Raw genomic sequence first — 26,326 nt, 5'->3', positions numbered from 1 at the left:
TCTGGGTTGGGAGACAATCACTCTACCACTGAGGGACGCCGCCCCCAGTAGTCAGTGATAAGGTGGAGTCGACCATTGAAATACTTATATAATTGACGGATTTACAAACCTCATTCACATGGCTATAAATAGTAAAATAAATAAATTGCAGATCTTTTTTTTTTCAACCCGGCACAGTAGGTTGTGTCATCTGTCATATATAACAATAAAAATGAAAATCGTTAGAGATTTTACGCGAGTTGAACAATATACAGTCCATGCTCCATTGACTGTAATGTTATGAGTGATTAAGCAGCCCTGTCCCAAGATGGCCGCCCTGTGATGACATTACTTTACATTGACTCACAGCGCACATGAGCTATCTAGGGTTTGTATGTAACTGCTCACACCTTGTCTCTTTCATTACTGAGAAGGAAGAAAAATATGTTAATGGGGTCAATTAACTTTAAAGCAACACTAAGGAACTTTCAGTTTACGTTGATTATAGTGGTGTTAAAGCGGTATTGTTATGTCTGAAGGAAGACCACATTTCCTATGAGGACAAGCGCATTGCGTCGTTTTTTTAGCTCACGCAAGCGAGTGAAATTCAGGCCAATGTTGATCCTTGACTGTCCTTTTATCCGGGTAGCTTCCTTTTTTCTTTTTTGTCTCCACAGACAAACCTTTACAGTTGTTTTGCAGCTTCTGCCAGGGAAGCAGTAATCGTGTGTCGACATTCAAATTGACTTCAGTCTTTGTAACGAATGGGGAAAGGGGGAAGTGATGAATGCCATAAAGCACTTCTGTGGCAGTGTTCCTACCATCTTCCTCAAAGTGCCAGTAAAAATGATTCAGATCCCTTCAAAGCTACCATTCAACTAGTTTTAAGTTGATGTTTCATCAGAAGAGTTATGAAAATATTTTATTAAATTTGAAAAGTTCCTTAGTGCTATTTTTAAAATGGTGGCTCGTTTACTCAACTCTGCAAGCAGCCAATCATTGTGCCCTGTTTATAAGTCCCTTCACCCTTACTGGTGTCAACCAGCATTAGCAGTTATTGATACATTGACTTTTTAATGATAAACCGTCAACCCAGTAATTGGCCAATGCCAGTTTTAGCTGGCAAGGCGCTTCTTGTGTTGCAACGACATTTCCAGTCTGAAGCTAAAAATGATTTCGCCTTAACATGTCGCCGTACTGACGTTGATGAATTATTTCATTTAATTCTTGTTCCATGAGCATAATATTAATCAGTTTTTATTAGAGCTGGCATGTACAATTTAGTCTTGCTTTAAAAACAGCTAGGTTTAGTTTCTTTTTAATGGTCATTTCAGTGACGGCGGGCGTCTAATTAGATATTCAGCTCTTTAAAGTCCAACTGATATTTGCGTTTTGGTGAGTGTATTTTTATTTGCTGATGGCTTGTGGTTGATTGTGGTCTTTGGTCCAGTCTTTAAAGTCTTAAAAGATCTAAACATAAAACAGCAAAAGTGAATGGATTTTACCATGCATGCTAAATGCCTACACACGCACATGTTAATTGCTGGCTCATTGAACTGTGATTGCTGTGTAAACTCATGAATTTTTAGTACCACATCCCACTGACAGCATTTGTACTACATTAGCTTTGAAACTAGCAGCAGTTGACAGCAGCTAGCCCGGATGACTTTTATATTTTTTGACCGGTGTTTATGTTGTTTGCTGAATTAAACAATAACTTTGTTGTTATAGTCACAAATTAAATGTAATTATGAATTTTACACTTTAACTATTTCAATATTTTGCAAAGATATTTTTGGGTCCAATGATCCTTGTTCTTTTTATTCAACAGTTGGCCCTAAAATCAGCAATTTCTGCTCCATGTAACCGATTAGCTTACCACCGACCAATGAAGGATCAGTCAGACATAATTGACCAATCACTGGTTGTGTAGCCAGCATGAGGCTCATGCATGAAGATTGTTCCCTAAAGAGAAACTCAGTTTCTCTCATTTATTTATATCACAAAAATTGGCATTTGAACAGGAGTGTGTAGACTTTTTTACTTACTGGAGAAAGACAGAAAGACTCACTTGAAATAAAGCTGTTCACAGTCAAGCTTTCTGTGTTATCCAAGATTTTGAAAAGGATGTAAATGTAATGTCATTGAAAATGAATGTGTAGTCCCATCAATAAATGCACATTGAAGCTATGCCCATTTAGTTATGCTCTTTGGTTTACTCTGTGTTTTACGAGTCAAAGTCAATTGAGGTACAGATGAATTTTCTTTTCTGTGGAGGGATCCACTTAACAACCTCTTTTTTCCTTTCTAGATGTGGACGAGTGTGCAGAGGCACTTGACAATTGCAGCATCGATGCCATCTGCCAGAACACTCTGAAATCCTACAAGTGTATCTGCAAGTCGGGCTATAAAGGAGATGGCAAACATTGTGAAGGTAAAGGATTCTGAATGAATATGATCATTTTTACACATGCAACATTCTCTGTTTCAATTCGGGACCGTGGAGAACATTTTTACTGAAAAAGACATGCAGTGGTGTAGTGGGCCCTCCAGAAGTGGGAAAGACACCCTGTTTTAGAAACCCACATTTGTAATTATGCACATTTGTAATTATGAACAATAATAAACTGATCATGAATGAATTAGGAGCAGTTTGTAATGCAAAATGTATTTTATTGTAAGGTAAACATGAAAAATATGTTATCTACTAAAAAATTAAACCACATCATATAAGTTAGTTAGGGCTAATAATACGTTAAGTTATTGTATACAGTATACAATAACTTGGTTAACGTTATTTACAGCTAAAAATAAGGAGAGGGGGGAGGGGGGGTGGTTAAAGCTTCATAGACACTGAGATAATATCTGTTCTGGGCCTTTATTACAGTTTCATTCATCTGATATTGCAGTCTGGCATAACAGTCTTTGCAAACTGGGTTAATTATGCACTTACTGAAACAATTACGCGGGTTCTCTACATCAGTGGTTCTCAAATCGGAATACGTGGGACTTTAAAATATATTTTAAAAGTAGCATACATGTAAGAAACCATCCGGATTTTTTTTCTTTTTTTCAGTTTCTGCCTTTGTTGAAAGTTAACTGAATTATTTGTTTTGAAAACCATGAGGACATGTTATGTTGATAATTATTGCACAATTATTTATTTACCATTAAGATAATTACTTCTTTGCTTTTTGGGGGGGCAGATACATAGTGGTCAAAGTTAAAACCAGTTCCCAAATTAAAACCAGACACAAGATGGCACAGCACTGTTTTTGTTTTTGTTTTTGTTTTGTCCATCCAAAATGCGTTGCGCTGGGGGGTACTAGGCTGAAAGAATATTTCGCAGGGGATACATCACTGAAAAATGGTTGAGAACCACTGCCCTACACTATCCTAATCTTGCTAGTTTAGGGCTAAGTTGCTAACGTTAGGTTAACGTTACATTTCATAACATTAGCCTAACCGAAACGCACAGTTTAACTACAATGTACTGGCGGCAAAATCCTCCTCTGTACAGTGATATTGCCACGTTGCCAGTAGTTTAAAATAATGATTTATTTGGAAACAACTTTAAAACGTACCTGTAAATGATGTTTTAATTGTATGTACAGTATGTTCGGATAGCCTGCATGCCGTCACTCACTGGAAAGTCGTTTATTCATTTCTGCCTCGCTCACATTTCCGATCATTGCGCAGGGGACGGAGCGACCTGTCAATCAACTGGAGTGGCATTGGCACCCAAGCGTCAGCAATAAAGTTCTCGGCATGACCCGCCCTACTCGTTCTCTGATTGGTGCATCAGTCCTCATGCCTTTAATTAACCAAAAAGACAGCGAGTGAAGGCCAGCTAGTTAAAGGCAGTGGAGGGTGGGTCATGGCTGAATGGTGCGCAAAAACTGCACATCCAGGAGAATTAGAAGTGGGTAGACGCAAAACTGACTGAAAAAGAAGTGGGTATACGCCGTATACCCGCGTATACCCTGGACTACACCACTTATGTAATGTTAATTTGCCTGGTTGCTCGCAAAACTTTTACACTTGGTTTGATAAGAGCTTCTGCTGCACTCAGTATTTGCCATGAGAGCAAAAGAGAAACGAGGCGTGAGAAGTGGACGGGGGATGAGAAAAGCCAGTTGCCGAGTGCTCCTTTATGACAAGATGAAATGAAGCAGTAAATTTCCTATACACATGCTGGACAGAATTAAGACTGCGGCTGAAATAGCAGTCAGAGGCACAGCCAAGCAGTCAGGGTTATTTCCAGCAGGGGGTTTGAAGACTTTCCTCCCTCCCAAATTCAAACACTCTGGATCAGGATATTCCAAAAATTGTATTTGTGTTATTACAAAGCCATAATCACAATGTTTTCTTTTTTATTGCTGACTGAGTGACGGCCATGGCCTTTTGCCTGTTGGCCATTGGAGTTGATTTGTGAAGCTTTGGTAAAATATTTGCAGTGTTCAGTCTTCATCAATCAGAGGATTAGGGTTCGCAGACGGTTCTAAAATATTGATATTTTTGCAAAGCAAGTAGTGGGTTCAGTTTCTTATTATAAGTGACAAGATTCAACTACAAGCAACACACTCTGACCACTTTTATAATAAAATATGAGAGCTGCATCATCACATTCTGCCTTTAAAATAGTAGATATGCTCAGTTCTGATTGACACTGTGAGAATATATTCTACTTGTACATTGTCACATTTTGGCTACCTCCAATATTTACGTGACTAAAATGACAGCATGGAACACATTGCATCACCTTCTCAAACTGATTCATACCATATTGAATTGAGCAGTATTTGCATTGGATATCATAACCGTATATTGTGCAAGTAATCACAATGTTGTGCTTGGTCTGTGCACAGTGGATATGAACGATTTGTAAATAGATTTATTTTCAGGCCCCTGGCTGGATGATTCCTTAACGTTATCTATATGGGACAATAGCTGCATGCTTTGAGTCACTGTCAGGCTGAAAATTGAAAAGCCCTCCTCAATTTCACCTTTACAGCACTGGCCTGTTATATTTCAAATTAACCACTCAAATATTTAGTCATTTATAGTAATTAATTTGAGGTGTAAGGGTGGAGGTGGAAGGGTGCCACCTTCTCCTCTTTACAGGTCAATTGCATTCAATCTGGAGATTGACTTGGCCAGCCTAAAATATTCCATTTCTGGTTCCTGATGACCTTCTTTCTGTTTTGGGTCATGTAGGAGGACAACCCCATCAGTTTGTCACAACTTTCTTTAAATTTGCGGTTAAAAATGTTTATGTGGTTCTTACACCCGTCATCGTGTGTTCGGTGTTACATCAATCAAGAGAAAGGAGAAACCATGCAAATCCAAGCCTTGACTTTGAATCCACTGTGTTAACTTGCATGTTAGGGATCAAGAGCAGGACTTTTCTTGCATGAGCTCCGTCCCTACTACCCTATGAAAAGGCGTCCGTTTGATGGAATCTCAGCCAATGCTAAAGGTTTATAAGACACACGAGATGGGCTCAAAGTGTCTATAACTTTCTTCATCTTTATCCTATTTTCAAAAGGTTCATATCATCGGAATGTGATGATTACGCAATGATGGTCAAGCATTTTTTAGATTATTCCGAAGTTAAACACAAAACAAGCATAGGAAAAAAATAATAAAAAGCCAAGAATGAACAAACACTGTACAGGTCGTTGTAGTAGTAAGGAATAAATATAGCACAGCTAAGAGACATTAGTCATAGATTTAGGCATAGTTGAAAGAATACATGAAAGTAGTGCTGGAACCAGTGACAGAATTCTATACCGGTCAGTTAGGTCACAGGTAAGCCTGCTTGTGTGTATGCCTTTGATTTTTGTCAATTGTAAATGTCAGGAAATGTTGCCTTGTAGTGTGCATGTGCGCTTGATCAACACAAGAACTTTGAAGATTAACCAGGAAATGCGAGCAGTTCGATGGCTTTCTCAAGTGTGCGATCAAAGCGTTTTCGCCCAATCTGCTCATTGAGTGAAAATTGCAGACACTCACACAGCAGCGGATTCATTTCTATACGGGCATTACGTGCGCTTGAAGGGCATGAGGCTGAAAGTGAGCGAGAAATGTCCTTCACGGTTACCTCGTTAGCAAATAGGCTGATTTAAAATATTAGTGTTAGCTTTATTATTATAGATTTTCATAAATGATAGCAGTTTCAATATACTGTGCATCTTGGGCAAAAAGGAAAGGTTTGTGTGTATTCAAGGTCTGAGTAGGTTGTAGATGTTTGAAGAATCCTTCCAAATTCAAGTGCGTATGCGTATGTATGATGAACGAGGCCCAACCATCTTCATGGTTTATTCTTCAGGATATTTTAGATTGTTGGACCGCATTTTTTGCAGTTTTTTGTTGTCACATGACATCAACGGCTCTCTGATTTTCATGTTGGTTACGCCTTTCAACAAAACCCAAATTATTCAGCATTATTTACTGTTTGAACATAACAGAACCCACTTGGGCAACAAAACACACCTGTCAGACACAAGTTCCAATGTTTTTGCTCACATGAAAAATGGGTGGGTTCAACTTGTGTATCATTTCTAGATGAGCATACCTGGAAATACAAGTTGAAATGTTAATCTGTTGTCTCATGGTAATCTTGGGACGTCAACTCAATTTACAACCAAAAATAAAACCCATTTGGAGGGGAGTGTGTATGATTGTGAACCACGTCTTCATGTTGTCACAGCAAGTTTAGAATACTGACCAAAGCTGATGGAGGAGAATCTGTTGAACGTGTACGTGTTCCAAGTCAAAAGCGGAGCGGGATTGTGCTGAGCTTGGAAAACGGCGCTGATGTGTGGGAAGAAGAGACGTGGGGAGCAGAGAGTGTTCCTTTGTCTTGGTCCCATCCCGCCGCTGTCAAGTCTAATTAAGCCTTGAGAGCGGCAGCCTCAAAGAGAAGCTGAACGACCAGGATCATAGGGCCTAAATGGGCCAGCGAGTGCTGAGTGGATGTGCACAGTGTTCGCAATCCATCGTGTCCCGGTCTTCTCAGTGGGGCCCTGCGGCCATCATCATAACCATTACAGACAGCCTCACTCCCACTGTCAAACCAATCTGCCATCTTTCTGTAAATGTCAGCCTCCGCGCCGTCTTTATGGGACACATTTCTCTGCACTTGTGAACTTACTTTGTGGAGTTAATGGTTATTTCGTATGCACTGTTTTAACCTTTGTAACCTTAATATTACCATTGACAACGCACAGAAAATTCCTCTCTGGCAAAAGCTGCACACAGAAATATATATATATATATATATATATATATATATATATATATATATATATATATATATATATATATATATAAGGGGTGTGACTTGCCTAGTATCTGGCGATTCGATTCGTATCACGATTCATAGGTCACAATTCGATTCGATGCCGATTAATCCCCATACAAATCTATAAGTTGATTATTGCGATTTTTTTAAAACTCAAATTTAGAAAATATTAATCAGTAAACTTGTACATGTACACTGTAAGATTTGTATGAAAATTTATTTATTTATCTGAAAATTCATGCTTGTAACTGAGCCACTGCATTTAACAAACTGGTTGTAGTCTGTTTCATGTTTGAACAGCACTGAAATAAAATATTAAGGCTTAATGTGTGAATCCTAACCCTAAGTAAGACGTTTTGTTGAATATTCCCATAAAAAAGTAATGTTTAAAAATTGATTTGAGAATTTTGCACTGTAATATTGCGATATATTGCCAAATAGATTTTTCTAACACCCCTAAAATATATATATATGTAAATGTACAATATATGTATATATGTATATATGTGTATACATATATACATACATATATATATATATATATATATATATATATGTGTATACATACATATATATATATATATATATATATATATATATACAGTATATATATATATATATATACATGAAGACGTGGTTTAAGTGGTAAAATGAAATGCCGAGTTTAAGTTTGTTCAATCCCACTTTTTTTCAGACTGTATATACTGTAACAGTATGAGTACTCAACTCTTGAGTAGTCACCGATTCCACTAGTACTTTTGATACATTAAAAAAAGAAGAAGAAAAGAAACAGGGAGGAAGACCTATATATCCCAGTAACACATTTTTCATTCAAATCGCATGAAATCAATGGCAATTTTCGATTCAAATTTCTAGTTCCTGATCATAAAACAGCCACAAAAGGGCAATCAACTACTGTCGCGAGTACGAAACAAGGCGTGTATCGGTACTCAACCATCCCTAGTCAAGTTATATGTATCGTTGTCATTTATCTATGCTACACAGTTGGAAAGATTTCAACTAAACATGAACGTAAAACACTTTATTAGGGATGGGACGAGACAGAAATCCCACGAGATGTCTCACGAAGTTGAATCAACATGAACGAGACAAGACTTTTGCTAAATTTGTCATACAAAATAATGCCTAATATAAATTTTCCGTTTTTCAAAATGTTTTCTTTTTATTGAGCAGAAAGCAAGAAAACTAACGATCTAGCTCTAAAGTAAAAATGTGTAAACATAAACAGGAGAGTCACTTTTGTTACAGGCTCATTTTTCAACTGCAGCTGAGATCTTTCCTCTTACTGAATAGTTTTAGGGTTGCAGCTATTGAAAATTTTACTTAATAATAAACGACCAACTGGTTTTCATATATATTTTTTTAACTTAATTGTACTTCGCAGTACACTTTCCTCACTAGAAATTCTCCCTATAGATTTTGGACTATTGCTACATTCGAGGAAAGTGGGAATTTGGATATATCCAGTTTGGATTGTCCCAGCTCCGACCTCAAAGCGTTCAAAGCGAATGGAAACTGCAAAGATGGTTGATTCCAAAACATTGCGGGTTCTGGTTAACACAGTCAGTCGAAATCACGTTGGGTTACGTTAAGTTACTTTTTTTGGAATAACTAAATTAATGTTTAAATGAATACATAGTTGAATATGTTTATAACTGTGTAAATTATGTTTTGCCATTTACGGTCTTTGTCTCTCCGGAATTCGCCATTGTCGAGTGACGTCAGATTTAAACCAATCGCTAAAGACGGGGGTCCTTTTTTTTTCTAACTTCGCAACTCGGATTTCTGTGCGTTCCCGTGCATACTTCCTGCTAAGAAGTCCTAAAGGTCAGGCTTCCCACCTTCCTCGAATGCAGCATAGCAGACGAGGTGACGTCAGAACCACAGTAGCGATTTTGCCGGCTAAATCAGCACATTTGAGTAAGCCTGGTTTGTTAAAAAGTGAAAAAGCAAGTGTGTCAGGCTGTCACCCTCTAAGTGCGTCATTTACGCCTTTGAAAAGTAATCAAACGGCCCACGGACTTGCTTAGCGTCGCTAGCCGCATTAGCATTAGCAGCGATAGCCACATTAGCATGAGTGGCGCTGGAGCTTCCACTAAATGGTGGCAACAGGCACAATATAATACAATGTCAGCGCAATTAGGTCGATTTTTTTTCGGCATCCTTAATTATCGATTGAACTTGAGTTCAAGGCGACGTGTTGCTGAGCTGACGTCTGTCAAGTTGGCTGTTACGTCCCATCTCTACTATTTTCTCATGAAATATGCTTTAAATGGACTGTTTTACAATGTCATTGTTGTGTTTATAGATGTTTTGGCTGAGCTCTATTGAATGTGATTGAATTTCAATCTATTGAACCCTTGGAAGCTAAGTTCTCTGGGGTTTTATGCCCCCCGGTCGGGTCACCCATTTCAAACCCCGCCAGGCACAGCCCAAAAAGGCAACGTGAGTCTCCATTCCGATTAGCTCAACGGGGTTAGGCGCAGTGTGACCTGGGCGCGGCGACTCAAGACGGGGAAAAGAAGCTAACCCTGTTTAAAATTCAATACTTTAAAATACTGCCTTGGTAGAGATAGTAATATTTAGCAGACATGATTCTCAAGCCACCACACCTCCTATCAAACTCACCCAGTTATTAATTGGAACATGACAGGTTTGCACAATCAAGGTGTCTGCTCTAATGCCTTCATTTGTTGTTGTTGATTTTTGCAGATGTGGACGAGTGTGCGACCGAATACAATGGTGGCTGTGTCCATGAGTGCATCAACATTCCGGGAAATTACAGGTGCACATGCTATGATGGCTTCCGCTTGGCACATGATGGCCACAATTGTCTAGGTGAGTGTGTGATTTGAGTGAGAGTGTGTGATTTGAGTGTGTGTGTGGTGTGTGAGCAAGGGTTTATGAGTGTGCGTGTGTGTTTATGTTTGAGATATTTTCTCCGCCTTTTCACTAAACTCATTTTCTTTCATAGTTACATGAGAAAACTTTGTTATATATTGATTAGAGGTGCGAGTAGGTTACATACGATATATGCAAGTCACAAGTAAGTCTCAAGTCATAATCTTGAAGTTTCATTCAAGTCTAAGGTGACGCTATAATAAATTCTCAACAACACGACCTATTAATAACAAATTTAATCGCTAGTCAATCTGGTGACCGGTGGTTGTGTTATTACTTTAGCTAATGCTAAATGCCATCTTGGTTAACAGCTCAACAGTGCCAAAAAAAGAAGGGGAAAAAAATAAAAATGAAAACTCCCTCAGAGTTGATTGAGGTAAATCAGTTAATAATGAAAATATTTCACACTAGGAAGGAGTACATTTTTAACTCTCTAAGCAGAGTTAAATTAACCCTACAGGATTACACAATACTCTCAACTCTTCTCAGTAGGGATGGGGAATTTATACGATTTTTACGATTCCGATTCTGCGTAACGATTCAATTCTTCAGCGATTCTTTTTTTCGAAAAAAGATTAATAAACATAGATTAGCATCCACTTTTTAAGTCTTAATTGTATCTGTAAACAAGAGACATGTTTAAAAGTAACATGGCCAGACAAAGCCAACAGTGAAGTTTTAAGGTCCACATTTGAGGACTCCTCAATGGGGTGCCATGGGGTCCCCAGAAAAAAAAGAAAAGATAATTTTTTTTTTAAATAAACACATTTAAAAAAAATTTTTTAAATCAGATTCTGTAGAAATTTACAAAATACAACTCAGATAATTTTGTGACAATAATGTCCAACACTAAGATGAACTCAAAAACTCATCCTCCCTGCCTGAGTCAAAACAGACGCAGCCAGTGAAACTCGCAAGTGTTGCTTTTAAGTCATGGTTCGTTCTGTACGTCTTTGCACCTTGAACACCTTAGTGAGATACGGATTTAACATTAACAACCGTTGCTGCTGGGTGGGCTCCCAAACACGACAGACAGTCATCGTATGCTGCGTGTGCAAATGCTCTTGCATAGTGGTAGTGTTTCCTCCCTCACACGAAATATCCAATTTACAATCATTGCAAGTTGGCCTGTTGTCTTTTCTTGAAAGATGTCAACAAACTTTTGAGCGTGGCGCCATATTTGTTGCTCGGCGCGCACGGAAACGTCGCCCGACTCGCGTGCGTGGTGACGTCATCGTCCCATGCAAAACCGATAAGGGAATCGTTAGCAAAAACGACAAACGATGCCAAGGAATTGAAACTCTTGGAGCCGGTTCTCAACAAGAACCGGTTTTCGATTCCCATCCCTACTTCACAGACACTTTTAAAAGTTGACTCCTAAAATACTTGCTATGACCGGGATTTGATCCATTGTACCCTGAAACCAAAGTTGGTGAACTAGCCACATGATTTATTGAGCGTTTTAAATAAATTTAACGTGACATCTGCCTGTCATTGATAGATAACTGCCTTTCAGCAATTGCTTCCACGAGTGCTTTATGAAGCAAAGCCATGAAAATAAATAAATCTGCTCACTGCGTGTATTTTGGGGAGTTAAAATGATCTCCCACAAATTTAACTCTCCAATTTGGTGTATTCTGTGTATTATATATATATATGCTATACATGACAATTCACTTGGGTAGCTCATTTACAACTACAGTACACTGAAACAATTGTTCTTTTTGTCATTAAACTAAACGTTTCATAAGCAGTGGCCACCATTTTATAAAACATCCGCTAAAAGTGATTAGAATTGCCTGTACTTATAGTTTAAATAATAAATAAACCGCAAACTATGATTCCCAAAATATTTTACCCGTCGTGCAAAGCAATTTCAGGAACGTTTGACTGTGCAGTAAAGCGTGAGGTGTTTTTTCTGCTACGCATTATAGCATGCAGTTGGCAGGTTTATCTTTAAAGAGGAAGTCCCCCCCCCCCCCCCCAAAAAAAAAAAAATTACAATAACATGTTCTATGCACACCCACTAGTCTAAATAGGCTATTCTGGTTATAATTGCGTTTGTGTAATATGAGTTAAGCACCAAAATCCAGCTTTTTTTATCCATCTCAGGCGGGCGACCATTTTGCCACTTGCTGTCGACTGAAGATGACATCGATGTTGCTCAGGTCTCAGGTAACAACCAAATACAGCTTCAGGAAACATGTAAGCTCTGATTGGTTGTTGCCTAAGACCTGAGCAACATTGATGTCATCTTCATTCGACAGCAAGTGTCAAAATGGACGCCCCCTGAGATGGACAAAAACGTCTGGATTCCAAAATGAATGTCATGTTTAGACTAGTGAGGTCATATATAACATTTATTGTCAATAAATGTTTAAGGTTGACTTCCACTTTAGAAATGTAACACCATGTCGCAAGATCTAAAGTTGGAGAGTTGAGCCTGACTCGAGTCCTCTACATGTCATATTGTAGTCTTGCCTAGTCTGGTTCCACCAACGGAAAAAAAGGCTTCAGATTTTAATAAGCCTGACAAAAAAAGAGAGTGAATTTCTAAAGGGCTTGACCCTGAGCTCAGAGCTCTGAGTGAGCCACCGGGCCAATGTACTTTCCCATGGTTTAATATTTTACCAGTGCACTATGTAAATTAGCCTCACTGAAAATGTTTTAAAAGTCTATTAAATAATGTGTCTCTTGTTGCTAAACATAGCAGCCCCCCCCCCCCCTGCTTTGGGCTATCCACCTGACCCACATCTTTTTATTAAATCCAAGTGCACTTGAGAGCTCCATCTGCTTCATGCTTTTAGCCTTAGCCTGCACTCATCACTTCGGTGAGGAAATGTAACCAGTTGCTAGATAAAGGAGAGCTCACATTCGGACCATTATTCATGGAGAGTCAGCTTTTATATGTGGACACACAAAGTGGCACGGTCGCATAAACCTCATCAATCATTTAGTTATAGTGTAGTGATGCCAGGGTTAAGGTCACCTTTAATGAAAAACACCTGCATTTCCTGCGTTTGATTATACACTTAAATGGTACCAAATGACTCACATTTAATGACATCCTGCAAATGCCTGATTTGTTATTCGGGTTCATGCATTACAGAAATAATGTACAAAAAGTTTAATGGGTTCTTCCTTGGCCTACTGTAAGCTCCACCCCTCGACAAAGAAATGTGTGGCGTGCTTTTTCAATGGAACTAACCAGTTGTGGCTGTGAGAGGTTTTCTATTACTCTGATAGTCACTCGCTCCCCTCTTGGTGTATCTCACTTGGATCTGCAAAGCGGGGTTATTTTCCAAGCCATTTAGAAACTGCATCCAGTTGTGAGTGGATCATTTGATGTACCGAGGATCAGCTCTCGACTTGCGTGCAGGTGTGTAATTGCAAGAAACGGTTGTATGACGATTACATCAAACAGTTTTGTCTATCAGTCATTTTTGATATAGTTTGTGCCCCTAAATCAGGCGCCATCAAAACAAAACTGATTTTAGGTTTGGCGTTCTTGCAGAGATTATCGTTCCAATGACTTCTATTTTAATTGACACTCTCAAAGAGGTATTAATTTAACAGTAGGCCTATCTTGATTATTATTGCAGTTGTACAGTAGTTTGCTTAGATATGGAACTGTAGTGTAGCCTATTGAGAGCTGTTCACACTATTTTTGAGTAGTTCATGTAATTTGGGTAATCAAACCAGACTGCAACCACATTAAACGTTAAATGTCAAAATTAACAATAAAAACTTGGCATTATTCTTTATCAAGGTAGAATATGAAACCTGTATTGAACCTGTAACTTCCTGTATTGTTTGTTCACCACTTAATTGTCCATCCATCCATTTTGTAAAACACTTTTCCTCATTAAAGGGGAAGTCAACCCCCCAAATTGTCTTGACAATAATATGCTCTACGCAGCCCCACCAGTCTAAATGTGATATTCTGGTTAATATTGTGAGTTAAGCAGTAAAATCATCATTTTATCAAAATCAGACCATTTTGCCATTTGCTGTTGAGTGAAAATGGCATGATAGTTGCTCAGAGTCAGCTAACAACCAATCACAGCTCAGCTTCAGAAAACAGGTGAGCTGTGATTGGTCGTTGCCTGAGCCCTGAGCAACTGTGAAGTCATCTTCAGTCGACAGCAATTGGCAAAATGGCCGCCCCCTGAGATGGATAAAAATGGCTGGATTTTGCTTCATAACTCATATTGCACAAATGTAATATTAATCAGAATGTCATGTTTAGATGACTGAGGTCACATATAAAATATTATTGTCAACAAATGTTTACGGTTGACTTCCACTTCAAAATCTCGGGTAGGCTGTATCCTATACTTTGGGCGAGAAGCGGGATACCCACTTTGACTTGTTCCCTACCAATTGTACGGCAACTACTTGGAAAATATTGTGATATAGTACAAGCAGTCATAATGTCGCTGGTCGGTATATGTGTATGTCGCTTCCAAGTTCATGTACTGCCTTGAGGCATTAAGGACTCTTAAGATTACTCTTTGTCCAAAGTTCTAAGGCAAGAACCCTCAGCACAAACCCAAGAAGAGGGGAAGAAGTATAAGTAAGATTTCAAGCCAAGGCCCCAACTTCCTTTTTCAGGTTTAAGCTTCTTTTTGGCCCCAAAGAAAAGATTAGTCCCTCTTGGCCCTGGAGTGGAGAACCCCTAAGCAGCTGGTTCCCAGACAAGGTCAGACCCTCAGAGCCTTTAAAGACCAGATGTGCCCGAGGCTGCAGAGCAGGAGACGTTGTCTTGATCCTTAAAAGTTCATGCTGAGTTCAGAATCTTAGATCTTTAAATTGATTCTTATTGTATGTTATGTGGAACTGGTAGTCATGGCCATAACATCCCATTTCATTGTCAGCCCAGGGACAGTTTCCCCGTGCATCTCCTTCATTTCATTTCTTTCCGTACTGCGGCACGTGCCACATGACTCCCTGTAATTGCATGTGTTGGCAGCATAATGGCATTGGGCGGTGGCAGAAGGCGGCGGAGCATGAAGCAGAACGCTGCCTTGTGTGCCTCAACAGGGACGCTGCGGTTTCTGAGGTCTCCGCTGTCGGCCCTAAGCCTCACGGAGATGTCAGCAAGGTGGAAGCAACGCAATATCACAGCACACTGCTTCTGTCAACGCCGAGTGAGATGTCACTCTCTGTATAATTTAGCCCACAGTGTGCTTTTGCACCCTCTTGAACATCAACATCAGCAATGTGGCATTCAAGAGCCTGATTGCATCTTTTATAACCATCACGGCTGCTTGCCGCTGGAGGTGAGGGATGGGTGCTAGTTAATCACCACATGGCCAAGCTGTAAAGGATTTTTAGAGTCTTAGGAAAAACAGAGGAATCAATGTCAATTTAATCCAAAACACACATCCCCTTTACAATGAAAACCAGATGCAGGAAGTCTATTAGTTCCCCACTGTAGCACCACCGTCGCCACGTATGACCTACGCAATTCGGATGAGGTCCTTCTGGAAACCTGAGTATGTATCATTGATTTTTACTGCACTACCTTGTCGCTTGTATCGTAAACACTTGCGCGAATACTATTTTCACGATAAAAACATGCCATTTCACCTTTATGTTGAAAATAGGAAAATGTTCGACAAGCATGTTGTCACCACATTGTTTACTTGTGTTCATGCTTCTCCCCTTTGTCAAAAGACACATTTCCCTCAGAAGTGACTTGGGGGTCCACCCGTGGGCCGTGTCCCTTTTGATTCTTGTTGACTTACACTGATTTGGTTTGTATTGATCCAGTAGAGCTCAATTCCCTTTGCAATCTATAGGGAAATGAATGGCCTTTTACTTTAACCTCCCCAAAGTCATAACATGATCTATAACACGAAAGAAATGTCATTACAGCTTTCAAGTAACAGCTTTGAGGAGGTCGCATCAATTAACCCTGCTAAGTGATTAGATTTTTGCCAATTAATGTTATTGTAAAAGTCGTAATTGAAACATTGAAAGCTCCTTTGAGATATTTTAAGTAGATGACGTCAATCTTAAACCTTAATCCCAAATCCTGTAATCCTCAAAGACTATTTTCCAAGGTTCCAAATCAAGGGGAACGTTTCAAATGGATGTATTGAACAGGTTGTCCAACAAGTCATCAAAGAGTTCTAGTTGCACCTTTTTTAGGTATCAATCACCTGCCATTGCTGCTTGTTTGTGTACCTAAGCCGTTGATGATTTTGACCTTGGCAACACCACGTCCCTAAGGGCTGTGGTTTGACTCCAGCTTTGCCGTGTAAACTTTCTTCTCGCCTTTTACTCCAGGTTCCTTCAATGCTCCAAAAGCTTGCAATGAGATTAATTGAAGACCCTACATTGTCCTTAGCTATGAGTGCAAATGGTTGGTTGTCAAAGTTTGCATACAGTTACATCGTATTCCCTGTGATTGACAGGCAACCGGTAAAAGGCCAGTACCTCTAAATTTAAGACAGTTGGGATAGACTCCAGCACACCCGTGACCATAATGAGGATAAGCATTAAGGAAAATAGATGAATGGATGGATTTTGACTTGGAAGGCATCCCTGACAAGGTGTTTTTCAATTTGTATTTTACTGTTGGCTATTTATATTTGTCAAATAAAGTAGATGGAGTTGTGCTAAATTACAACTGAGATTGATTGGCAAAAAAGCCAAACACGTGGAAATGCATGAAATGTGATGCAAGACATGTCAATCTCTTAGCATGAAATTTGACTTGATTTCATACCCAACTGGTCAAGGCAGATGGCTAGCTAATCTGAAATGTATTTCTGCTCAAGGTTTCTTGGTCTTAAAAGACCCTGTAAAGTGAACTCAAAACTTTATTTCGAAACACATTTATACGCGTTTGAAGATACTTACTGTGAACTACGTAGTACAGTCAGTACATTCCAGCCAACGAGGCTTAAAGTGTATTTTTTTTGGTTTGGCTCAAATAAGTAAGGATGATGAAAGAAAGACGGTAGATGTCATAATATTTGATTGACAGTTGATAGAGGCGTGGTTTTAGCACATTCAGCAGACACGTCCACAGCGTTTGAGAGTTGAAATAATGGCTTGATTTTACAAGAGCCTCATTTTATATGTACAGTACTTGCAGTACTTTTTTATTTATTTTTTGCCAGGTTTGTTAACGACACCGTTTTCTGTGGTGTGCCAAATTTACAAGACATTTATCAGTATCCGTACGTAGATTGTGGTCCCTTACTTTTCCCATTTGAACAGTCTACTAATTAGTTCTGAATCCTATGGGGGCAAATTAATACTTCACGTCACTGCCACAGATCAATGGGCAGGCAATACCTTGTAATGAGCACATCATCATTTCAAGACAATTTCAAGAGTGTATCCCTGTTGCTATGAAGATGCAAATCTCTGCCATGCTCAGCTGACACGGTTAGTCAAGCCAACAAGTGAACTGAACAAGTATATTTGTCCACGACCTTTCACCCCTGCTAGGATAAAGCCAACAATGATCTTGTTACGTTTATGACATCCTATCCAGAGTTCAGGAAAGCAGAATTTCTTTTAGGCCTAAACACAACTCCTCCTTTACCCTACCTCTCTCTGGGAGAAGTCACTTTGCTTTTGTTGTGATACACATACATCTGGTTTGGACAAGAGTCTCCACAACTCATCGCAGACGAGGCATAGCGATGAGTTAAGGGACAGATTTAAAATTGGTGCATTAGCCAGCTCTCAAGGTTTATATCAACAAATACTCCCTGTTTTCTTGGTGCTGTTCATTCCCATCCACCATGAAATGAACAATTCCAGCTGAGCCTATTGGCAGAAATGCTTCAGAGGAAACTCAAGCCCGAGAGAGGGTTTAGCGATGTAAACGTCAAACAGCCTGGTAACCATCAGACGTCAGAATGAGGGCCTCTTGTCTCCTTGGCATACGGTTGTCCACCAAGAAATGTATCCTGAGCTTGTGTTTCTTAAACACTTCCAGACTTGTTTTGGAGTTTCAGAGAAATATTATTTTGTACGATTAAAAAAAAAACAAAAAAAACAAAAGCGAAGAGTTTATTCAAGTGCACATACTCACACACGCACCACCATACACAAGCCTGACACATAGGCTGCAGTTACGCTGTAGGCCAGAGGTGGCAGTCGCGAGTAAAAAAGTGACAAATTCTGCAATACATCTTTAAAGAGGACATATTTGCTTTTTAATTGCTCATATACAAATAGTTGTGTCTCTGGAGTGCTTGCCCATCCATCAAATTTTATACTCAACAACCAAATAAATCCTTTATTAGCTGCCTATTTTGGAAAATGTGTCTGCAGCCGAGCCTTTCCCAATTTCCCCCAAACTGTTAAGTAACAGTTACAATAATATCGCCCCAAGATGGAGTTTCTTCACCCATGACTTGGCTGCTAGCTCTGTCATTAACAAGACACCCCCAGACTACAGTGTCTGAAACACTAAGTCAAAGGTGCAATGTGTTTTACTGGCTTCGCAGATTAGCTTCTGATAAGCAGCATATTTCTCTGTGAAATTGTTGAGGTGCTTATGTTTGTTGATTTTGCATGCTTGCTTTTTTTCCACACTCTGATCTCTGCTTACGCATGTACTGTACAGTAGGCGCCTCATTCAACTTTCTGCTTTGCCCCAGGTTGTTGTCATGGTAACCAAATCGATATTGGACTCATTTTAATGAAAAAAAACAAAACAATTGATTTGCGGAAGGCTTCAAAAAGTGTACTGTACTGTTAACTTGCTAACCTTGCTGGTAATGACTTATGGAGTGTTAGGCTGAGGAGCAACGTTTGTTTATTTGAGTTTTTGAAAAGTTCTGCATATATGACTACACTATCAAAACATCCCTTTACATGGACCTGCAAAAATGTTTGAAGACAAAGTCATATTGAGTAATAAACATGCCCATGACATGGACATGTACACCAACTGCTTGTCCTACCTCTCTTATGCAAACAGATATTCTTAATGCTTCTGTACTGCATTACTTGATTTGGGAATTGAAGTTTGTTTGTTTGTTTTTTACCTTTACTTTGCCGGGTAAGACAAATGAGAACAGATAGCAGAGTAAAATGAACCAAAACAATGGCAAATACAAATACATGGACAAGAAACTGTACAGTGTGATTATAGTTACATAATACATTACATGATGTCATAGCCCATAGTCAATCAAAGTTTGAAAACATTGCATTGTCGCTTACTAACTTATGTTATGGGAGTGCTGTGTCCCCACTTATCACAGTAAACAGAGAAGTGTTAGCAAGTTCATTAGCTTGAGCTATTCACAAAAACAGCCATGTATTCTCTCATTCATGAATCATGAATGAATGTGACTTTTTCATGCATGCAACTTAGAAAAGTGGCGTTTCTCACTACTGTATTTAATCTGGTATGATAGCGTAGTCATATTTGCATTTTGAAATCTATTTATGTTTTTACCTCTTTTTTTTTTAAAGCATGTGTACAAGAAAGAAGCCGTTTTTATTATAAAATTGTCTTTTGCAAACAGGATGTAAAATTGTCGTAAAAGCAATTTATAGAGTCACTTAAAGAGATGTATTTCTGCTCATTATTTAGCAGATGTCATGTGTGATTAATACAATGAGTAGCACAGTCTGGTCCAGCACTTTCTTTAGGCTCAGCTGACACTTGTAAGACAAGATGTGTGTTTGCACTCGGCTGTCCTCTCTGGCTGGGTTCAAACCCGTTGCTGTGTTTAGTCAAGTGGCTGAGGAAACGTGCTGCGTCACTGAACTCGAAAGGAAACATAGGGAAATGGGAAATCCTGTTCAAAGCCTTTTGAAAATAAGAAATCTTGTTTTAATAGGAGCTTGCCGTGTGCTTGCCACCTTTTGCTCACTGACGCTCAACTGAACTACAGCCTATTCACAAACCAAAGCGGCGAAACAGCGAAGCCTTGCCCCTCCCCCCCGGCTTTCCTGTTGCCCGTTACTGCACATGGGTCTGATTTGCTGCCTTATTAGAGGGTGTTTGCCTCCTGTAAATGAAATGCCCAAAGAGGCCAGTGTCCGTCCACTCACCTCCTTGTCTCTGGTCTGTCTAGACCACAGAGACAGTCCTGTCTGCGCCACACAGAAGCCAAGTATCGGGATGCATACGTAGACAGCTCTGATGACAGACAGCAGTTGCTTTTCATTTACACTGTACAATCAGTCAGTAATAACTGTCACTGACATGGCTCAACCTCCAGAAAATAAAAACGGGCGACAGATTCAGGATTTTCAGTAAGGCAACCGCCATGTTTACATGGCTCTAAATCTCCGCACAAGGCCAAATGTTATATATACAGCCAAGGCTATCTGAGAAAGCGGCGAACATGGCCTTCGCAAACACAACCAATCTCTTAATCTCGCTCTGTTTGAACCTTCCTTGTCCCTTCGTCTCCTGGACTGACGCGGGGATAAAGCAACGACGTGTCTCATTTTTCAGAATTAAGGCAGCTCTTTTAACTTGATTAAGGCATTTTTTTCCTATCCCCCAGAGGATTTCTAAAAAATGTTTAAAGACCAAATAACATGAGCACTTCTCCGAGCCATGCCAGAAACCCTTTCCGCTTGCAAATATTTGCTTTGGACGCCAGCCTTGCCCAGCACACAACACAGGCAATTATGGGAGCTATTTTAAACGGCAGAGATCTACTGACAGGCGACGCCTCATTTGGAGGGATGAAGGAATCAGGAAATGAAACCTTCATTGATGCACTGAGAGTATGGAAAGAGAATTCCCGCAGGCCTTCTGAAGCTGTTTGCATATCTCACAGGCATGTTGTGCATGCATTAGGGACATTTGGGTTTATGCGTGCGTTATAGCAAATTTCCTGTTTCAAGCAGCTCCTCTCTTTGTTATTGTCAACTCCATGAAGTCAACAGCAAGGCACACTACTAGGTGAATCAACGGAAACCGAACTCTGTGGCAACGGCGGTTCAAAGTTTGCAGACAGGTTTGTTGCTTGAATGTAAGAACCCGACAGCAGACTTGGTCCGTGAGTGTGACCTGCCACCGACTGACTTGTCAAGTCTCTGAGGTTGCCGACTTGTCAGGTGCCGTTTCGAGCTTGCATCTGTCTCTGCATTTCTGCGGGGAAGAAAGAAGAAGACAGAGTACATTTTAATTTGTAACTCTGCCGGGCTGAGAATTCCCCAGAAAGGAAACTTAACCTAAAGGCCTTCTCAGACTGGACAAATAGACAGTAATTTAGTTTCGCATGACGGTTTATTAAAAAAACAGCCTTGTATACACAGCAGATTATTGATGCAACGAGCAGTGGGGTGGATAAGGTTCCAGTGTGGTCGGTAGTGATAGAGCTCAGGTCTCTAGGGGAAGAGAGAAAATGGAGTGTTACCTCCAGAGCCACAGTGCACTCACGCACAGTTCTTTGGACCAAGAAAAGCAACAGTGGGGGGAAAAATGTGCAAGATTTCTGATATTGAGAGACATGTTTGTGTCATGTATGGGCAGAGCAGTGAGGAGTGTGTGATTTATTATTAGTGTAAGTCTCAATTGAGCTTGTGGCCATTTCTTGTCCTATGGGAGAACCGAGCCTCAGGCGATCCCTTTTGAAAAGGCCCTGCCTGCCTCTGTGTGCATTAACTTGGTTGCTTGTCACCCTCCTGCAACCACGCCAACCTTCAAGTCACCCCCACCCCCCACCCAGTCTCCCTCCTCCTCGAATCCTGCTTCCTCCCTTCTAACTGCATTCCTGCTCCATGGGGCTGACAGACACTCGTCATCAGCAGGTACTCTAGCCCAGGTGGATCAGGTTTCTCACTTGCCAGGGGTTTGTGCTGCATGTGCAATTTTATGGCTTAGGCATGCTGCAGTTGGCAGTTTACGTGCAAGTCTGGTGTGCTGCCATTTCGGATACCTATTAGTGAAGTCATGGCCTCTGTAGACAGATTAAGACAAGCCCTTTTGGCATTCCTATATATTTTGCAGTGTATGCAAGTACACGTCACATTTTTCTCAAGCTTCTTCTTGGTCACTTGTCACTTTTTGGTTTGTGGTCAATAGCAATAAGATTGTCCCATTACATGTTATTGTGTTTTATTTTGTTGAGATTCCACTCATTGGCTGTTTTACTGTCTTTTGTGACACAAAGGGAAGGGGAAAAAAGTAGTCATTCCATTCCATTGGAGTAATTTCAATTCCAAATCCATTCCAATTTGATATAGATATAGTGTGCATGTTATTACTATGTTATTTACTTGAATATGCTATACTGTACATGTTTAATCAATCAATTAGTAAATCAGGGACTGGGATAGACTCTTAGGACCAGATCTCACACAAATTAAAGCAATACACCACTCAAAACTGCACAGTAAATTCTGTAAACTTTTCTCCAAACTGAGTCTATTTGTTCCCACTCTAAATAGAGTAAAATTTACACTTGGAAGAGAGTAAAATCAACACAAAAAAATTGGGGGGGGGGGGGTTGAAATGTTGGGAGACAGCTGATCTACTGAGCCATGCAACTCCTGCTATGTGTTAGTATATCACTCGTCAACTTGCATCTCCGTAACTCCAAGAGGTCTCGTCTTGGATATAAGCAAACAGTAGGAGTGCCATAGCTCATGTGGTAGTGTGGCAGTCCCCCCCAGCTGAAGGTTGTGACTTCGTTCCTCAGCCCTTGAGTGAGTTTTTCCCCCCAATTCTTTATTTTACTTTCTTCCAAGTGTAAATATTACTCTAAAACTGAGTAAGCACAACAAAATGTAACTGGTGACGCAAGTAAAATAATTTTACTGTCCAGATTAGGGACCGCCCACAAACCATATGTCCAGAGTGACCAACGTAAATGGTAACTTTAGTCCCACATACATCGCCCTGGAATATGTAATTTGGGGACGATCCTTAACTCCTACTCACGCTGAATGTGTCCTCCTCATCAGCCATAGTTTAATCTTCACTTTCGGCTGGACACAAGTCTCCTGTGACCGTACTGCTTTTGAAGAAGTGCTTCTTTGCTATAGGGCGTAATTCCCTCCGTTATGTCCACTGTCCACTGGAATAACAATTCCTTGTGAGTGTCTTTGTAGTCATTTAAAGCCATGCAATTCTCTGCGTGTTTACAGCATGCGATACGTCACAATGATGATGTCCTAAAATGGCTGCTACTGTACCTAATGCAAAAATATCTCTAAAATGTACTATACAATCATAATCGCTCAACATAAATGGATCCTTTTTTCACAGAATTGATTATTAATAGTTTTTAATAAATTACGTATTTCTTTAAGTGCATTTGTGAGTAAAGTGAGAAGAGATTACTTTTTGTGACGATTTTGTTTTGGTTATTTGCCGTGCTATTTTTCCCTTCCCGTAACATTGGCATTGGTTCAGTTAAAGTTGGGGAAACACTGCCAGTGCACAACCGCACAAAGTAAGGTCTATAGAAGCCATTTGAGTTTGTTGTGGAAGAATTAATGACCATGCAGCCAGTTGTGACATTCAAATTAACCTCAGAGTTACGTGGTGTTCCGTGCCTGCGAAGACATTAATGTGTTTGGTAAACATTATATTACAGCTTGTACTTATACTAATGTTATCATTTAACTCAAAGCATAACTCTTGTCTTTGGTAACCAAGACCTCGCAGAGTGACTGTAGGCACTTAAAAAAAGATATTCATCTGTTTCTTATTAGAACTCTCTCTGTTCAAAGACTTGCTTATTTTGATTGTGGTTTACAAGTAGCACTCTTCGTACCTTTTGTTCAGTCCTAAAGTGATTGTATTAATTGTGTCTTGTGTCTCTTTATGCAGATGTAGACGAGTGCTCGGAAGGCAACGGCGGATGCCAGCAGATCTGTGTCAACATGATGGGCAGCTATGAATGTCGCTGTAGAGATGGATTCCTCCTGAGTGACAACCAGCATACCTGCATCCAAAGGCCAAAAGGTTACATGCACAATAATGCACGTGCACTTTAATGATCTGACTGAGTAGGAAAAGATTAGCCACAAAAGTCTTATTTGGACCATTATCTGATGATTTATTCTACCATAATCAGTAGGCCACATGTAAAAGCCATATTTTACAATTTTATGACCACAATTATTTTGTACTTTATCTGTATTTAAACTGGAGGGTTAGCAACGTAATATGTTTTCATCTGCAGGGGCAAACAAAAGAAGAGTGGTGTAAATCTCTTTTTGTTGTCCCTCTGACACTTCAAATTGAACCCATTCAATGTTTGATAGCATTTGGAGCCGTTGGCGGTTGGAGTTAGCCCAGGGTGCTGTGAGCAGACAAAAGCAGAGCTGCCAACTGTTCCGGATTGTCCATATTTTGTTACGTAAATCTCTGAACGCAACTTCGTTACGCCCGGAACATGTGGTAGAAAACGAGCAAAAATACTTAGTAGATAATTGCTTTATTTATTGATTTATTTATTTTTTGCTCGCGAGGAGAGCGGACAGACGTGCACAATTGCCTACCCATTCTGAGCACACTCCGCCGAGTCCTCTCTTTTTAATAGGATTTTCCCTAGTTTACACAGATTTTGCTGCTCTAAAGTGGAGAGGGAACACACAGCAGGTTATGAGTCATCTAGATAATAATACAGACGTGTCTTTCTTCGGTGCTGAAGATTTCAATCTATTTTTGACAACACGCCATTCTAACGCTACACGGACGGTGGCAGGGTAGCAGACGAGTCCAAAAGTTATCTCTAAGCTAATTAAGCTAATAAACTATGCTTATTTAGAATGGAAACAAGTAAAGTGTACCTCCGGAGCCTTATTTTGAGGTATTGATGGGGTAATGGAGCGATATTAATATAGTTAGATAAATAACTGGTGTTCCCATTTTTGTGTCTAGCCTTGTATGTGCCAAAATAATTCTGCTGGTTAATTTCAATGCTTGCCGCCATGTTTGGGGTGGATATGAAATTGCCACATTGACACTCCGTCACTCGCACCCATTAGGCTACTACTGAGTGAGACGCCAGATCGCTTGTCAATGGATGTAAATCTTTCACACAGACTCTATTTATTTATTATGATTTATTTAAACGGAAATAATATAACCCGATAGACAGGCTTCCGGCTTTCATATGGCGTGAGAATACTTGCATACGCGACAGCACCTCTTCTTGTCTCATCTCATTTGTCAGCAAATGGGCGTCGACATTCACGGATTGATGGACCTTGAGTGAGTATTAACTCATGACTCAGATTCATCCAAAAATGCCACGTTGAATTGGGGTAGATGGCTGAGCTGAGACGGCTTTCAACGTGGTGACGTCACGGTTTCGCTCTTCACCGGCAAATATGGCTGCGAGCATGGTGTCTTGGTAAATAGTTTGGATGCAGTTTTTCTTGATAAACCGTACATATTTCTCCTTCAGACTAGCACAGGTACACTTTAAAGAAACACACTTTTTGTATAACAACCCTAATGAGGAAGAGTGATTCAGAAAATGGATGTATGCTGTCGGAGCACAATAAATTCTATATGAAGGGAAAAAATAAAAATAATTATATAATTAATTTTCTATGACTACGTTCTCATCTTTATATAGTTGATGCAAGTACATTAAAATAACTACTTAAAAGATAAATACAAAATAAAAATTTATGATGACGTGTAGCGGTGATAATAATAGTCTGAAAATATAAGAACGAAACTGGCAATATTTTGGATCATATTAATGTCAAAAGTGTTGTTATGCATATGCATATGAAAGTGGCAATGCTTCCGATGTAAATATTATCCAACTCATCCCACTTAAACCTTTTTTCAGGGAGTCAGATGCCATTAATATTTTAATATTCATATAGCACATTGAGCACTTGTAAAATATGAAATACAAACTAGAAAATATGTTCAACACATGTCGCCCAGCTAGATTTTTGTTTTTCGTTTTTGGACTATGATTTCCATGCGCATGCTCCTCCAAACAGAGCCCAATCCGCCTGAACATAAAATCGCTCTCACCGCATGGGCGTCCGAATGAATTTATGATTGGAGCCTTGGAAAGCACTTTGCTGGCACGTCTTATGACAATTACGATTTAACACGGTATTTCGAGCAAATGCGTATGTTGGCGAAACAATGGATCGATAAGGAAATTTCATGTTCAAAATGTCCTCACAACAATA

General features: G+C 39.7%; 1 protein-coding gene across 5 annotated transcripts in view; it reads left to right on the top strand.

The window, feature by feature from the left end:
• Nucleotides 1-26,326, top strand: part of LOC144037523 (signal peptide, CUB and EGF-like domain-containing protein 3) — a 114,098-nt gene that overhangs the window by 25,064 nt on the left and 62,708 nt on the right. For 4 of the 5 annotated variants that reach the window (XM_077549078.1, XM_077549070.1, XM_077549063.1 and 1 more), the window contains exons 2-4: nt 2,291-2,413; nt 10,019-10,144; nt 23,988-24,122. In XM_077549078.1, coding sequence (XP_077405204.1) covers nt 2,291-2,413; nt 10,019-10,144; nt 23,988-24,122 — 384 coding nt within the window. Of the gene's footprint in view, nt 1-2,290; nt 2,414-10,018; nt 10,145-16,748; nt 16,768-23,987; nt 24,123-26,326 lie in introns of those variants that run through there. The other variant, XM_077549087.1, reaches the window with a different exon arrangement.

Source organism: Vanacampus margaritifer, chromosome 1, assembly GCF_051991255.1.
Source record: "Vanacampus margaritifer isolate UIUO_Vmar chromosome 1, RoL_Vmar_1.0, whole genome shotgun sequence".
Lineage (NCBI taxonomy): Eukaryota > Metazoa > Chordata > Actinopteri > Syngnathiformes > Syngnathidae > Vanacampus > Vanacampus margaritifer.
This window is presented reverse-complemented; position numbering and strand designations above follow the sequence as displayed.